The 17,693-nt window shown below is 35.4% G+C and overlaps 1 protein-coding gene across 1 annotated transcript in view; it reads right to left on the reverse strand.

Annotated features, from left to right (window-relative positions):
* The window catches only part of LOC128638839 (uncharacterized), a 227,025-nt gene that overhangs the window by 148,596 nt on the left and 60,736 nt on the right, over positions 1–17,693 (reverse strand). Inside the window, exon 9 of the mRNA XM_053690972.1 lies at positions 9,751–10,694. Coding sequence (XP_053546947.1) covers positions 9,751–10,694 — 944 coding nt within the window. The remainder of the gene's footprint in view (positions 1–9,750; positions 10,695–17,693) is intronic.

Consider the following 17,693-nt stretch of genomic DNA (forward strand, 5'->3'; position numbering starts at 1 on the left):
ACCTAACTTTACCACTTCCTTGCTCTAACGTAGGCAAAGAGAATGACTGGGGTTGGAGGGAAGGGAGGTGATATTTAACAGCTTTGCTGTGGTGCACTTTGCCGCCTCCAGCTGGGCAGGAGTGATATTCCCAATAGTAATTAGATGATCCGTGGACTCACCGTGTCATTAGAAAGAAAATTACAAAGTACCCCCTAACAGTAAAACCCCCCACCCAACCAACTCCCCAAAATAAAAAAAAAACCTTGCTCTAAAAAACCTAAGCTACCAATTGCCCCTAAAGGGGCATTTGTATTGGCATTGCCAAAAGGGCAATCAGCGCTTTAGTGCTCAATAAAAAAAAAAAATCCCTAATCTAAAAAAAAAAAACACCCAAAAACAAACACTAACCCCAAAAAATGTACTCACAGTTCCTAGAGTCCAGACATCCATCTTCAACCAGGCGGCGACAAGTCTTCATCCAGGCTGCAACATCTTCATCCATCGCGGGGGCATCTACTATCTTCATCCCGGTAGCGCGGAGCTGTGAAGAACCAGCAGTGACGACGACATCCAGCAAGGAGCCTCCTCTTCATGCGATCTTCGCCGTACACTAAAGATTGAATGCAATGTACCCGTTTTATATTTGGGGTACCTTGCATTCCTATTGGCTGAAATTTTCAAATCAACCAATAGGATGAGAGCTGCATAAATCCTATTGGCTGATTTGAACTGCCAATAGAATTTAAGCAGCTCTTATCCTATTGGCTGATTTGAATGTTTCAGCCAATAGGAATTTAAGGTACCCCCAATATAAAAGGGGTACCTTGCATTCAATCTTCAGTGTGCGGCAAAGATCACATGAAGACGAGGCTACGCGCTGGATGTCGTCGCCACCGGTTCTTCTCAGCTCCGTACTGCCACAGCTCCACGCCAACGGGATGAAGATAAAAGATGCCCCCTCGATGGATGAAGATGTCACTGCCTGGATGAAGACTTATCGCCACCTGGATGAAGATGGATGTCCGGACTTCAGGAACTGTGAATACATTTTTTGGGGTTAGTGTTAGTTTTTTTTAGATTAGGGCTTTTTTAATTTTTTAATGGGCACTAAAGAGCTGATTGCACTTTTAAGGGCAATGCCCATACAAATGCCGCTTTAGGAGCAATGGGTAGCTTAGGTTTTTTTTATATTTTTTTTATTTTGGGGGGTTGGTTGGGTGGGGGGGGGGGTTTACTGTTAGGGGGTACTTTGTAATTTTTTTAGGTAAAAGTTGATTGCTTCAGGGCAATGCCCTACAAAAGGCCCTTTTAAGGGCTATTGGTAGTTTATTGTTAGATTAGGGGGTGTTTTTATTTTGGGGTGGCTTTTTTGTTTTTATAGGGGTATTAGATTAGCTTTAATTTTTATTATTTTTGGTAATTTCGTTTATTATTTTTTTGTAATCTTAGATTTTTTTAATTTTTCCGTAGTGTTAGGATTTTTTAATTTTGTAATTTAGTTAGGTTTATTTATAGTTTAAGCTTAGTTTTTTTATTTCACAGGTAATTTTTTATTTATTTTAAGATAGTTATATTGTAACTTTAATTTAAACTGCAACTGTTACTGATATTTATTATATGTAGCTGGAGCTGCCACAGTGTTCATTGAGGATTGTGCAATACCGCTAATATAATTAGCCATTAAAAAACTTGCAACCATCTCTCTGAACTTTCTATCGGATAATCAGGCTTACCTACAACTCTAATTTTTGTACCTTGCGTGCTGGTTAGCACTAAGAGCAGGTATTACTCATCGGATGATTGCTATATTATAGCTGAAAGATTAACCACTGTCGCTGACGGCTGGTCCCGAATTTGGACCAATCAGAGAGCCCGCCTGGGACAGCGCCTACATAAGTGATATCATCACGCAAACGGCTGTAACTTACTCACGGAGGATATCGAGTGCATAAAATTTGGGGTAAGCCCTTGTTGTGCAATAAATTTATGTCAGATTTTAGCAAACGCAATTGTCCATGTCATATTTTTGAATAAGTGTATAGTCTCTTTTCCTATCACCTTTAGCTGTAGCGCTCCTGATAAACACATTATTCTAGTTTTTTTATTTCACAGGTAATTTTTTATTTATTTTAAGATGGTTATATTGTAACTTTAATTTAAAGTTAGGGGGTGTTAGGTTTAGGGGTTAATAGTTTAATTTAGTGTGTCCCGATGGGGGGGGCTGGCAGTTTAGGGGTTAATAGGTTTAGTTTAGTAGTTGCAATGTGGGGGATGGCGGTTTAGGGGTTAATAGTGTAGTTTACGGGTGTTAGTGTATGTTGTAACATTTTTGTTATGAGTTTTGTGAAATATTTTTGTTTCCCAAAATCCATAACTACTGGTCTTTGATTGCAGAATGGATCGTGGCGGTATAAGCTATAACGCTAGTGTAATAGCTTGACCGAACAACTTGTAATATGGGAGACCTGAAAATTCGACACTCAAAAGCAATTTTTTGAGTGCAGAATTGAGAGTTGTGGTATAGGCTAAAATGCTTGCGGTATAGCCGTACCGCCGCAACTTGTAATACGGGATACCTGCTATTCCGTGCGCAAAGGTCAATTTTTCAGTGGTATAGCCGCACCGCACAACTTGTAATTTGGCCCATAGTGAGTTATTACTATTCTTTTGTAGTTGTGCACATTAGTTTAATGTCCATTTAAGCTTAAATGGCCACAAAGAGATGTTTAATATCAAAATATCAGACACACCAATGCTTAGTGACAGTAATGAAGAATACAAAATTAATTTGTATGCCTTTTCTTTATTCATTTCCTTTTTTTGTATTACAGTCTATTCTGATATCAATGTAAGACATAAATATAAATACATATGCGTGTGACAAAGTTTTAGCAGTACCATTAAAATATTTGTAAGTATATTGTACTGATATATGTTTTATTTTAGTCCTTTTTTGTTTTACATTATTTACTTTCATTCTACATGGTCAAATATCTGATAAGCTGTGTCACATAATGCAAATTTTCACACTGTTGGAAGCACATTGCTGTATAAGAGAGAGACAAGTACAGAGACCTCAAGTGCTTTTATTTCCCAATAATGATTTATTACTAGTAACATATACTTTTACAATTATTATATATTGAGTACATATTCTACTCCATTGATACTTTATATTCATCAACTATTGTGTTGTTTGAGGAGGTGAATACAGGAGCCAATCCATCGTATTTACCTGAATAGTAGCTATGGAGACTACATAGACAAAAAGGGTCTTCAACCTTCTTAACAATCTTGAATAAAATTAAATTATATACAGCGCCAACATAAAAAGATACAAGCTCCTAAAATGAGATCCCTAAAAACTCAAAAAGAATAGATATGAAGGTAGGAGGGAGCGCCAAAAAGGCTAAAGTATCTACATATGCTAAAAATATCAAGGTTAGAAATATTTAGGTAAAAAAATGCATTTATTACAAAAATTACATATAATAGGGTACCCTGTACACAAATCAAGAAACAAATTCAAACGAATAAAAGCAATGGTTTAGGAGTAAGCAATTCCTCAAGATAAGTGTCCTTAAATTGGTGAGTAAATGTTATAACCAGTAATAACTGTGGCTATAAATAAGTGTCCAAAAGATAATGTCCAATGGATATGGGTGTTCTCTGTAAGTATCCTCAAAAAATGTCCAATGTGTCCAAAATGAATCCTAATTAAGTGATAGTCAGTGATCCCAGAAAAAAATATAAAAAATAAAAATATACAAAAATGGTGAACCAAAAATTAATGAACCAAAAATTGATGAACCAAGATTCCAATAAAGTTGATACCTGTAAAAATGAAATTATTGCCCTTACTTAAAATGGTAATCCTTGATATCGTTATTATGTCACTTCTGGTATCGGTCATTTTCAAAACGACCGTTTCACCTTTGAAATTCTGAACCCAAACATAAGACAAGATTACATCACCTCTTAATACAATAGTGATTATCTTTTGGACACTTATTTTTTAGACACTTATTTATAGCCACAGTTATTACTAGTTATAACATTTACTCACCAATTTAAGGACACTTATCTTGAGGAATTACTTACTCCTAAACCATTGCTTTTATTCCTTTTAATTTGTTTCTTGATTTGTGTACTGGGTACCCTATTATATGTAATTTTTATAATAAATGCATTTTTTTTAACAATCTTGGTTTTGTATTAAACATGGGTTAATGATACAACCCATGGCTATTTTATTGACTTGGCACTACTGGTATTAATTAATGTATAAATATATGTGAGGGGCTATTTTATTTGCAGTATTGAGAAAAGCACTATGTGGTGCTGAAACACTGACACTTAATAAATAATATTACATCTAAGGCCCATGAATTCATTTGATTTTAGGAATTGTTTCTTGCTATATTGTACCCGGCCAACTTGTTTTTACAACTAAAATGTTTAAAACAAGGGTTCTGTCTTAGCGGTGTCATTCCATAAAAATAAATATTGCCACAAATACACATATTTATGTTTTGAAAATATTAACCCCTTCATGCCAGCACAAGTGTTTAATATTGGAAAAAAGCAAAAATGAAATCGCACAATCGTCAATGCAATCACAATATTTAAAAGTCGGGATCGGATCATGGGGGACTCCCTATATTGCTAGGCACACCACCCAGTCCAGTCTTAAGTTAGTCAAAATAAAATGCTGAAAGACGACTTATAAAGTATTACGTTCCATGTTGTCCTGTGGCGTTAAAGCCCAGCGCTGTTCGGATGGCATGGAATGTCCTAACTGAGTGAAGGGGTTAAAGAAAAAATGGCTCCTAAAGTAAACAAGTTGGGTTCTATAACATGCAAAACCATAGTTGAAGTGGAATGTTACTGCATTATTTATAAATAAAATATCTTCATTATTACTTGAAAATTGGCATATTATAGTTTCATTTATATCTATATATTGTCCTTGTTTCTTTTACTCCTTGGAGTCACACCTTGACACAAGAAAATATCAGTTATCATTCAGGTCCTTATTCAGATATCTGATTTTGAATGCATCTATATATTTCTTTACAAGGGATATATATATATATATATATATATATATATATATATACACACTGTATATATATATATATATATATATATATATATATATATATACACACTGTATACAATTCAATAAATCAGCACTCTCTGTTCCTGAGTAATATCCATAATGTCGGGGTGCCACCCATAAATAAATAGCAAATAATCCAGAAGGAGCACTCGCCGTGTTTCAAAGTAACTTTAATGCAGAGTTAACGTTTTCGGGGAGTAACCCTTGTCCTCAGACTCTAGTGGAATAAACAAAATTTGTTTATTCCATTAGAGTCTGAGGATGGGGGTTACTTCCCGAAAACGTTAACTCTGCATTAAAGTTACTTTGAAACACGGCGAGTGCACCTTCTGGATTATTTACTATATATATATATATAGTAAACAATTTCCAGTTCAGCCCACCGATAGCCAACTCGCCTGGGTGCAATGATACAGCATCAAATAAGAAACAAGAGAATGCACTCTCAGGACTTCTTAAAAAAAAAACCAATTTAATGGAACGTTTTCGGGGTTCACAACCCCTTCATCAGCATACAAAACAGACAAAATACAACTCATTTATAGTGTTACATACAAATTAAATCACACCAACCTTAGTGCCTCTCCAAAACAGTGCGCCAATATTTCGAGCTTGGAACGCATCTTGCGTTCCACAGTGCTGTCCGAAACCGGAAGTTTCATTACATCACTTCCGGTTTTCGGTCCCAATATACAATCGTGAACTTATTCATAAACTTGTTCAATCTACATGTCTGAACATTCTTGTGTGACATACTAATGTAGAAAACTTCATATAGACAAACATGTGGAACATTGCCACAAATACCTAAAATTGTGATACATAAATATTAGAAAGTGTTTGTGCATCGAGTTGGCATGGTGACAGTAACCAAGGTAATTTTATACAATGTAAATTACCCATAAGTGCCATTACCTGTGTTAAGTTTAAAACAAAATACCAACTGAACAGAACAAAGATATTCTTAATGTGCAAAACAGCATAAATTCATGCTGAATATGCTCATTACAGTAAAAATAATAATAATAATTAAAATAATAATTGGACTATGTATCAGTACGTGTGGTTGGAATGACATTTTCTAAATAAGAAACAAATGGAATGCTGCAAATATGGATGGAAAAAAAATTAGAGTGTGACACCAATATGACATATGGGTAACTTGGACCAACTGACAGTTGGCATGAATATTACTTCAATCGATGTGCGAACAGATAGATGCATAAAGTGAAAGTAATATGTAATGAAAGGGATATGTGGGATATTGTAGGGCTGTACAAATTATAAGCTGTACCGCTGGGGCATCACATCGTGTTCATATAAAGTAAATTTGGCCATCGGGCAGTTATAGCATACATCAGCCCAAATATAGATGCAGATGAATATATATATTGGCTGGGAAAATGTCTAAGGGTGGTAACCTTATTTTGGATTTATAGCCTCAAACATGGCAGCAAAGCAACCTATATAACCCTTATACATTTTCTCAGCCATTATATATATTCATCTGCATCTATATTTGGGCTGATGTATGCTATAACTGCCCGATGGCCAAATTTACTTTATATGAACACGATGTGATGCCCCAGCGGTACAGCTTATAATTTGTACAGCCCTTCAATATCCCACATATCCCTTTCATTACATATTACTTTCACTTTATGCATCTATCTGTTCGCACATCGATTGAAGTAATATTCATGCCAACTGTCAGTTGGTCCAAGTTACCCATATGTCATATTGGTGTCACACTCTAATTTTTTTTCCATCCATATTTGCAGCATTCCATTTGTTTCTTATTTAGAAAATGTCATTCCAACCACACGTACTGATACATAGTCCAATTATTATTTTAATTATTATTATTATTATTATTACTGTAATGAGCATATTCAGCATGAATTTATGCTGTTTTGCACATTAAGAATATCTTTGTTCTGTTCAGTTGGTATTTTGTTTTAAACTTAACACAGGTAATGGCACTTATGGGTAATTTACATTGTATACAATTACCTTGGTTACTGTCACCATGCCAACTCGATGCACAAACACTTTCTAATATTTATGTATCACAATTTTAGGTATTTGTGGCAATGTTCCACATGTTTGTCTATATGAAGTTTTCTACATTAGTATGTCACACAAGAATGTTCAGACATGTAGATTGAACAAGTTTATGAATAAGTTCACGATTGTATATTGGGACCGAAAACCGGAAGTGATGTAATGAAACTTCCGGTTTCGGACAGCACTGTGGAACGCAAGATGCGTTCCAAGCTCGAAATATTGGCGCACTTTTTTGGAGAGGCACTAAGGTTGGTGTGATTTAATTTGTATGTAACACTATAAATGAGTTGTATTTTGTCTGTTTTGTATGCTGATGAAGGGGTTGTGAACCCCCGAAAACGTTCCATTAAATTGGTTTTTTTTTAAGAAGTCCTGAGAGTGCATTCTCTTGTTTCTTATATATATATATATATATATACACACACACACACACACACATACATACACACACATAGATAGTATAATATAGCTTATTATATAACTATTGGCGAGAAAGAAAAAAAAAGAGAGCTACAGATTCTAGATTTGCACAGATTAAGATAAAGTGGTTCTGAGAACATATATATTAGAAATATATAAAGGATTATAAGTTTGGAATACAAATAATGTACTGAACTATCTTGTTGATAGTGTCCACATATAGTCAAACATATGAGCTAAAATATAGAATATGAAAATTAGCAAATGGGATAGAAACCCACAATAAAAACATATTTTAACACAGTTTAAAAAGGATATGAACAAAAAATATATTACACTAAACTAGTGAAACTGTGTAGAATACTAATGGTATACTTATCTGATCCTTGATGAGTATCTGGCTGAGCTACTGCATATAAACACTAGAACTAAAGTTTATTTTGACTTTAAACTGAAGATTAAAAAAACATTTTGGTGACACATATTGAAAATGCTAAACAGTTTGCTGTCAACAGAAACACAGGTTTCACCCAACAGATCTTGTAAAAGAGAGTGTATAAACCAAACACTAAAGAAGTAGGAAAAAGAGCAGTGATAGATTTTAAGACTGAAATCTGTTGCAGTAGATTATGTTTTAAAAGCAATACATAATTTTTTTCTTAGGGTTTCAGTGGTTGGCTTTAACACTCTCTTTTAGATGATCCATTGGGTAAAAGCTGTGTGCTGATGCTGTAAATACATGATTCAGCACTTCCAATAGAACTGCCACCAAACTTGTGCGTTTGTTAATACACTATTGTGGTGCCTTCAGTTTTTAATTGATGTATTTGCAACTTCAGTTTAGTGAAGGGGTGTGACCTTTGGTGTGGAGAAAACAATTTTATAATTGGGTCTTTTTTCCTTTTCACATCTTATACTTGAGATTTCTTAATTTAGGAACTCTTTTGTATCACATTTTATCATATATATGTTTACAGAGTGTACTGTGGCAGTCCTATAGTTCTACTTAGGTGGAACTTATATTCACAATAACACTTTCCTTTGATGTATGGGGTTGGACCTGTACATTGGGTTTCAGCTTGTTGCCATCATGACGTGGCAACGCAGAACTGGCTGGCATAAGTGGTGTCTAACACAAATAGGTCCATTGTGTCCAAGTGGAATCAAAGGATGTGAATGGTAAGTCTTAAAGAAAAAGTGAAGAAAGTTTGTATACTTAAAACATAATATAGAAAGGTTTCATGCAGCCTTCGTAAGCATGAATCCTAGTGAGAAGATCCCAGGTAATTACATGATCTCCTCCATCAAGACATGATTTTGGCTCCTGAAAAATCATATTTCAAGTCTGTGGTAAATAAAAGGCTTCATACTCCTGAGTTATTCTGCCACAAAAATGTCAAATCCTCTCTGAGAAAATTCTACCTCATGAATTTAAAGAAGGTGTACTATTTCACCCTCTGAATAAGTAGTTTATTTATTAATGTATACTGCATTCTCATCAATTCTTGAATGGGATGTTGTGTTTGTTTCAGTAACAGATATTCTTAGGCCCCAGTAAAGATTTGAGTTCTGTAAGACCTTTAGATTTACTAAACTCTTTTGTCTTATGCTTATTGTAAATGTCAAATAAGAAGACTGGTTCAATGTCCTTAGGGCTCATTTGAAATAATCTTTGGATAGCCATAGAGTGTGTGACTGTTGGGAGAATGTTTTGGCTAAAACTTTGGTTTTAATCTTGGATAATGGAACCAAGGCAATCTGGATTACAACAGTATTTATATCAATGTATGGAGAGGTTGACAGATTTTTTCCAAATATATTTTAAGTTTGGATAGCTAATTTAAATGCAAATTTAAGCTGATGTCATATCTCCTCCTGAAAATATGATTATATATGTATTTTTTATAGGTAACATATTTTATGTATTGAAGATAAATATTTTTTCCAATATAATTTTAGAGATACATAACTTTTTTCACCTTCTAAAGTAATTTTTCACCTTCTAAAGTAAGGACAGATTTATGGCTTCTCTCCTATAAACATTCAGTAAGCAAGACTTTAACTGTGAATGCAGACATATACAATAAGCATATTGCTTGCCTGTTGTATGCATTGTATGGTTTACGTGCAGTCTTGACTTTTGAGAGAAGCCTCTCTCACAAATCTTGCAAATACATTAAGTCTCTTCTACATGTGTTATGATGTCTAACTAGATTTGACCTTTCAGAAAAGCTTTTCCCACATATCTGGCAAGCATATGGCTTCTCACCAGTATGTGTAATTTGATGTCTGACCAGGTTTGACCTTTCTGAAAAACTTTTTCCACATATCTGGCACACATATGGCCTTTCTCCAGTATGAGTCCTGTGATGTTTAATTAGACTTGACCATTGATTAAAACATTTCCCACATATCTGGCAAACATATGGCCTCTCCCCTGTGTGAGTTATCTGATGTCTACTCAGATTTGACATTTGAGTGAAGCCTTTTCCACATATCTGACAGACATATGGCTTCTCCCCGGTATGAGTTCTGTAATGTTTCTCCAAACTTGACTTTTCAGAGAAACTTCTACCACATTCCTTACATACAAATGGCTTTTCTCCAGTGTGTGTTTTCTTATGTCTTATTAGATTTGACAATTGTGAAAACCCTTTTCCACATTCTTGACAAACATACGGCTTCTTTTCTGTATGATTTATGTGGTATGGAAACATATACTTTGATCTGAATTTAAACTGTGTCCTATTTTTATGATGCATACCATGCTCTTCAGTAATGAATCCTTGGTTCTCTTCATAAGCAGCTCTTCTGTTGGTCTGTTGTGCACAGTGTGCAGCATCATTATTTTTAACTCTACCAGTCCTGCATTTTGTATCAAAATAATCCTTGCCAACGTTTCCAGCGAGAGCACTTGTGTTTTGAACAGGTTGATAAGGCATTAAAGTAGAAGAATAAAATATATCTTCACAGAAATTTGCACCTTTGGGTGATTTGATTCCAGAGTATTGTGCTTGAAAATTCAGAGTGTGATTGGTATCATTATCAACTATTTCTGTTGCAGTGTGGGTTTGTTCTGTCGAATTTCTGGTAATGGACCCATCTGTTGTAGAAAAACAAAACAAAACACATTGACATAGGAAGCATTATACAACAATAAAATCTATATTGTACACACATATTATTTCAAAAGTGGGCATTACTAAATAATCTTTATTACTCATTTATTATAATTTATTACATATCTCTCAAGAATATTATTTGAGGATATGAACATAATCTTTATCTTATTCAAACTTAGATACACAAGGTTTAACAAGTTTTTCTGTATCAAAGAATGCAAGTGGTTTCTTTTTTTTAGTTTAGAAGTGTATTGCTACCGACGGTTGATATATTATAATAATATTTATATTTTGAGTCAAAAAGATAATAAATTAAAGTGACAGTCAACACCAGAATTGTTGTTGTTTAAAAAGGTAGATAACCCCTTTATTACCCATTCCCCAGTTTTGCATTACCAACACAGTTATAATAAAACACGTTTTACCACTGTAATTACCTTGTATCTATGCCTCTGCAAACTGCCTGCTTATTTCAGCTCTTTTGACAGACTTGCATTTTTAGCCAATCAATGAGCTCAATGTTATCTATATGAAACACATGAACTAATGCCCTCTAGTGGTGAAAAAATGTCAAAATGCTTTCAGATTAGAGGCGGCCTTCAAGGTCTAAGAAATTAGCATATGAACTTCCTAGGTGTAGCTTTCAACTAAGAATACCAAGAGAACAAAGCAAAATTGGTAATAAAAGTATATTGGAAAGTTGTTTAAAATGACATGCCCTATTTAAATCATGAATTTTTGTTTGACTTGACTGTCCCTTTAATTTAGCACCACAGAAGTCTTCAGCACAGCACATCAGTAGAATAATAGGTTAATTATTTATAGTGAAAAATAACAGACTGCATATTATCATAAATTAAAGGATGCATTTATCATGAAGAAATTCCAACTAATAGAAAATTAACAATATAATTTTGAATAGTGCTTGAAGTATGACAATAATCTTGTTAGTTACAAAGAAATGATCAAATAGTGGAACAGTTGCAAACATTCACCTCACCAAACACTATATTGTGAGGTATAGCACAGCCAACACATTTCTCTTACTTAGGCTTCATCAAAGGCTATATTACAGTGATGATGTTTACGCTTTAAATCCTGACCTGATCCAAATAATTGTATTCAACATTGAAACAAAAATATTAAAGGTACAGTAAAGTCAAAATTAAATTTAAATTGATTAGATAGAACACTGAATTTTAAACAACTTTCCAATTTCCTAGAGAATATGCTGTTTATTATCCTATCAGCCTACCTAGCTTTACTCTACACAGAGTATATCAAGATAATAAAACAAATTTGACAATAGAAGTAAATTGTAACGTAGTTTAAAATTGCATACTCTGAATCAGTTTTAAACTACTTTCCCTTTACTGTCCCTTCAATATTATGTCTTAGACATGTGCATTAGTTTACGGGCAAATGCTGACAAAATAAAAACAGAAAGCATGTGACAAATAAAATGTATTGATTTGATCATGTGGTTAAAACTGTTACTCTAAAGGAAATAAAGACTTTTCTATAGCCGGGAAAGGCTTCAAATTTAAATTATTCAATAAAGATCCAGCAACGACCTTGCCAGTTGATAGATTTCTGTGTCAGTCAAAGTATGCAAGCTTCACTTTAGTTCTTGGCTAATCCCACCCCACTAAAAGCTGCTGGCTTGTACTAATAGCGCTATCTAGTACTATAACTTAATAAATTCTATTTTTTAAATAAATGTAACTTAAATGGACACTAAACCCAAAAAAATTCTGTCATGATTGAGATAGAGAAAACAATTTTAAACAACATTCCAATTTACTTCTATTATCTAATTTGCTTCATTCTTTAGATACCGTTTTTAGAAGAAATAGCAATGCACATGGGTGAGCCAATCACACAAGGCATCTGTGTGCAGCCACCAATCAGCAGCTACTAAGCCTATCTAGATATGCTTTTCAGCAAAGGATAACAGGAAAATGAAGCAAATTAGATAAAAGTAAATTAGGTTGTTTAAAAATGCAAGCTCTTTCTAAATCATGAAAGAAAAAATGTGGGTTTCATGTCCCTTTAAAGCTAGATGGATATACATATATACACACACATTTATATCTTTACATTACCTTTAGTTAGAAAGCATTAGATGAATGGATATGTACAGAATAATGCACGTATACTATATCTGTCGAGCTGATAGATCTGAAGAGGTCTAAAGAAAGCTGACTGGATCACACTAAATCTGCCGGGTTATGTAGTCCTCTCAAGCTTCCCTGTGATGAATAACATGGCATACTATATGAAAGCATTGGAAGTTTGTAGGTGTCATCTCCTCATTCCCTGTCCCTAATTTTGTGATGGTCACAGTCCAGGAACAAAAAGTGCATAGTGTAATTTGCTCCCTGACTGAACAACCTCTTATGTATTCTTGATTTATACACTATAAGATATTATCCTGTATGTTCCTGCTACACTTCACCTGACCCTCTCACCTTTGGTGAATAGTAGGTCTGATCAAAAGCCCCCCAGCTATAATTAGGGAGGGACAACAAACTGCTGTGGAAACTGTTATTTACAGAAAACATCCCTTGTGCTGTCTGCTGCTGCTGAAAAAGTTGAGGCCAACTATCAACCATTTTCTTTTAAGGATAATAAAATTAAATGAAAATATGCATTCTATATCCTTATTGCACTTTTCACGCAATAACTCCCCTAAGCAAGCTTATAAACTTGTCCTATAAAAATCTGAACCTGGTGCAGTCCCTTTGTAAGAGACAAACGTGAAGCTAAAAGCTGCACTGCTCTTTTTCTACCACTGAATTCCTCCAGTTATGTAGGCTGAATTGCAGGTGTTTTTGGGTAGGGTCATAGTGGACTGTTAGTGAGGTTGAGTCATTATGTTCTAGGACGTAGTCTGTTGTTTCCCCACTTCTGTCATTAAAGGGACAGTCAACACTAGAATTTTTGTTGTTTAAAAAGAAAGATAATCCCTTTATTACCGATTCCTCAGTTTTGCATAACCAACACTGTTTAAAAAAAAAAAAAAAAGAGTGTATTTCTATAACAAATTTTTATTGAGGTTTAGTTCAAAGCCAACAAACAATGCATTTCAACATTATCAATATACAAAAAATTTTCAAGTTATATAATCAACCGTACTAGAACCATATAATGCATAAAAAAACTACATAGCATTTTTTCAAAATAAATCAGTATTCATCATGTTTGCTCGTATGGTAGTATGTCTTTTAGATGACATCAGAAGCCACGTTAGGGCCTCACTGAGGAATAAAAGGCATGGAGCTATAGAAGACAGCTATATACAGTAGAGGACCACTTTTGGGTCCCAACTAGTAAATCTCTATTTTAAATTTTATAACTGTATGCCTAACGTATAACCAACACTGGTTTTAAAACTATAGATTCAGCTGGTGCGTAATGTTGGTCAGGCTTGCTAAGTGAAATAAAATGAGTATGGTTACCATTTTAAGGTTATATGAAAGTAAATATGTACTGAACAGTCTAGCAAAGCTCACAAGGGACACTAAACTGACTATAATGTTAATCTGCGAGATTTGCCTATGCAAGGGGTAAGTAAAATGCGGTATAAACAAGAAAAAACGCACATTTAAGCCTCCTGTCAAAGGAGGTATATTATGTAAGGTGGCGGGGGAAGGGGGAGGAGGTGATATAGCCCCTAGTTATACTCCGGAAGTGTAAAATTATTGTACCCGCGAGGGATTACAGTTGGGACAATTCCTAGAGAATGTGTGCTCTCCTTCAGGTTTTTAGCATGCCAACCTAGATTTAGCTTGCCAATGCAGACTAAACTAACTAAGGTATTGCGAAAAGCCAACTATACAAACTACTTACTAGATGTGAGGTGTAGGTAATGCAATGTTCTATATCCTAGGCCTAGATTTGATAATCAAAGTACTGGTTAGTAAGTGAGTAGGGCGAGCAAAATACAGATATCAGCCCTTAACATAAGTGCTCTTCATATGGTACTGAGGGATATGGCGTTAGGTAAGTTGTATAAGATGAAAACAAAATAGGGATGGGTAGGTGTAAAAATAATTAAACCATTGAACGTCTCCTCTGTAGGAACAGGGATGTTCTGTCTCCCGGATGCGGGCCCGCCATCCAGGGGCTAAAAGGTCATAAATGGTTAGTTCCCAGAGGAAGGAGATTATGACATCTAACTGCTGGAATAGCTTAGATTTTGTACGTGTATATAACACCCTAATTTGTGTTAAAATAGTTTTTATTGAATTAACATTTTCAAACAGAATACATGTCTTATGCGGTTAATTACAAAATCTTCTCCACAGGCACTGATGCACAGAAACTAGAATAATGCATTATCAGTTCCACATTCTTGTCATTGATCTTTTTCATATACCCTGAATTGTCAATGTCAGTACATCATACCTGGTATGTTTCTCATCAAAGACTACAAATACATAACTTATATTCTTATTGCAAAAAAAGAATAGCAAAGAAGAAGTAAAAAAAAAAAAGAAAACACTAAAAATAACAAAGTGAACTAACAAACAGGCCATTTGGTCCATTATGATCTATTAATCGTACATTACTGCAGTTTCTTGTAAACAGGTCCTCCTATGTTTTCCTTGTTCTTTGAGGTTGTGGGGGATTTATAGTACCTCATCTATTCCCCTAACTTCGCACCTTCCCTGTTATCCCCAGCCCTCCACCCAGCTCTGTTTCTATTTCCCTTTGAAATCGGATTTCCTATTTGCGCCTATGGTGTTGGATGGGGGTCTTCAGGCTGAATGTAGCATCCAGTAAAACCAGATCTTGTGGAATGTGTCAGTTGTGCCTAACATCATCGCTGCCGCTTCATGTAAGGAGTATGTAATTTTAAATCTTTCTAATATTTCATTCCATGTTGGTACTCCCTCCTTCCAATATTTGGCAATACTCACCCTCGTTATTGTGCAGAGTATTCTAATAAGAGTATTTATGTGTTTATTAAAATTTGGTAAAGGGGCGTTCAGTAGTCCCTGAGATATGGATAACACCACCTGCTCCTCTAATAGGAGGCTGAGGTGGGCCGAGAGCTTGGACCATATATAGGCTACTTTAGGGCATTCCCACCACATATGCATATAGGTACCGACTGAATTACATCCCCTATAACAGTTCCTGTTTCTGCCCGCTGTATAGTGTGAAGTTTTAATTGGCGTCAAATACCACCAAAAGATGATCTTTAAGCTGTTCTCTCGTAGGTCCGCACTGATCAATTCCTTACATGAAGAATAAAAAAGGTCCTGCCATTCTGGCATCTCTAGTGTAGAGTTAGTGTCTGCTTCCCATCTAATCATTGTAGGTGTTTTTGTGCTACCCCCTGGAGTTTGTAATGCCAAGTACAACTGAGAAATGGATTGTCTAGGTCTTACCTGTGTACTACACAGTCTTTCTAGTGTGGTACTGGGTTGTTTACGTATATTTGGGATAAATTTGTTTAGGGCAGAGAGGATTTGTAAATATAGGTACCATTTAGGTGATAGAGGTGCTAATTTATCTTGTATCTGGTTGAAAGTTAGTGGTTTGTTATTCATTAGGAGGTCTCCCACCCTGTAAAGACCCTTATTCTCCCATTTATCTAACTGTTTGCGATATTCCCTTGGGATGAGGTATTTAATAGGCATTTTGGAGGAGAACTCGGGCATCATCCCCTTGCCAACTTCCAGTTGTCAAGTGATAATATCGTAACAGGGGAGTATTTTTTAGTTTGTTGTTGAGATGCTGTTCTGTCCCAGATCAGGTCCCCAGATGATTCTAGGTCTGTTATCCCTGTTTCTATCTCCTTCCACACCAGATTGCTCAGTGATGAGCCTAGGAGAGCGTCTTGTGCTAATCTAGCCGCCTCATAGTAATTAAGCAAGTTGGGGATTCCTTCACCCCCTAGCTGTCTATGTTTAGTTAATATTAAGTGGGGAATTCTTGCCTGTTTCTTGCCATTAATAAAGAGGTTGATATCTGATTGTAGGGTTTTAAGATCATTTTTTGGGATTGGGACGGGTACTAAATAGATATAAGATCCTTGGCAACAAATTCATTTTTATGGCAGATATTCTACCGTACCAGGAGAAGTTTAACAGTTTCCATTTAGCTATGTCTGATCGTAACTCTTTAAATAGGGGAAGATAATTTACCTTATATAAATCTGAGTATTGAGTCGGTATCTTTGTACCTTAGTATTTAATATGTGTTTTAACCCAAGAAAATGAAAAGTTTAACTCAATTAGTTTTTTTGTGTGAGCCGGTAGGGCTATGGCTAGTGCTTCACTTTTGTCCATGTTAATCTTATAGCCTGAAACCCGGGAGAACCGTTGTAGTATGTCATATAGACCCGTGAGGGATGTCAGGGGTTTGGTCAGTGTCAAGAGGACATCGTCTGCAAATAGAGAAATCTTATAGTCGATGTGTTTGATTTGGAGTCCAGTTACCTCCTTTGAGTGTCTGACATTAGCCGCTAATGGCTCCATACATAGGACGAACAGCAATGGGGAGAGCGGGCAACCCTGTCTCGTCCCATTTTTAATGTGTATAATTTTGGAGTGATGTCCCATGGCCCTAACTGTAGCAGTAGGCTTAGAGTATATACCACGCAAGGCGTCTACAAATGGACCTTTAAATCCCATTCTGTCTAGGACCGCAAACATATATGTCCAATCAATTCTATCAAACGCCTTCTCTGCATCCAGTGAGAGGACCAGAGAAGGCGTTTTCGTCCGGTCAAGTTGGGCTATGGTTGCTATAATTCGTCTTACGTTGTCAGGTGCTTCTCTGCCCGCTACAAATCCCACCTGGTCCGGGTGTACTATATTCGGTAATATGTGTTTTAATCTATTGGCTAAAATTTTGGTAAAGATTTTTAGATCTTGGTTTATGAGAGAGATGGGTCTGTAGTTGGGGCATCTTTGTGGGTCTTTACCTGGTTTGGGTATCACCACTATCCTGGCTCCAAGTAAATC

The sequence above is a fragment of the Bombina bombina genome, chromosome 8, assembly GCF_027579735.1.
Source record: "Bombina bombina isolate aBomBom1 chromosome 8, aBomBom1.pri, whole genome shotgun sequence".
Classification (NCBI taxonomy): domain Eukaryota; kingdom Metazoa; phylum Chordata; class Amphibia; order Anura; family Bombinatoridae; genus Bombina; species Bombina bombina.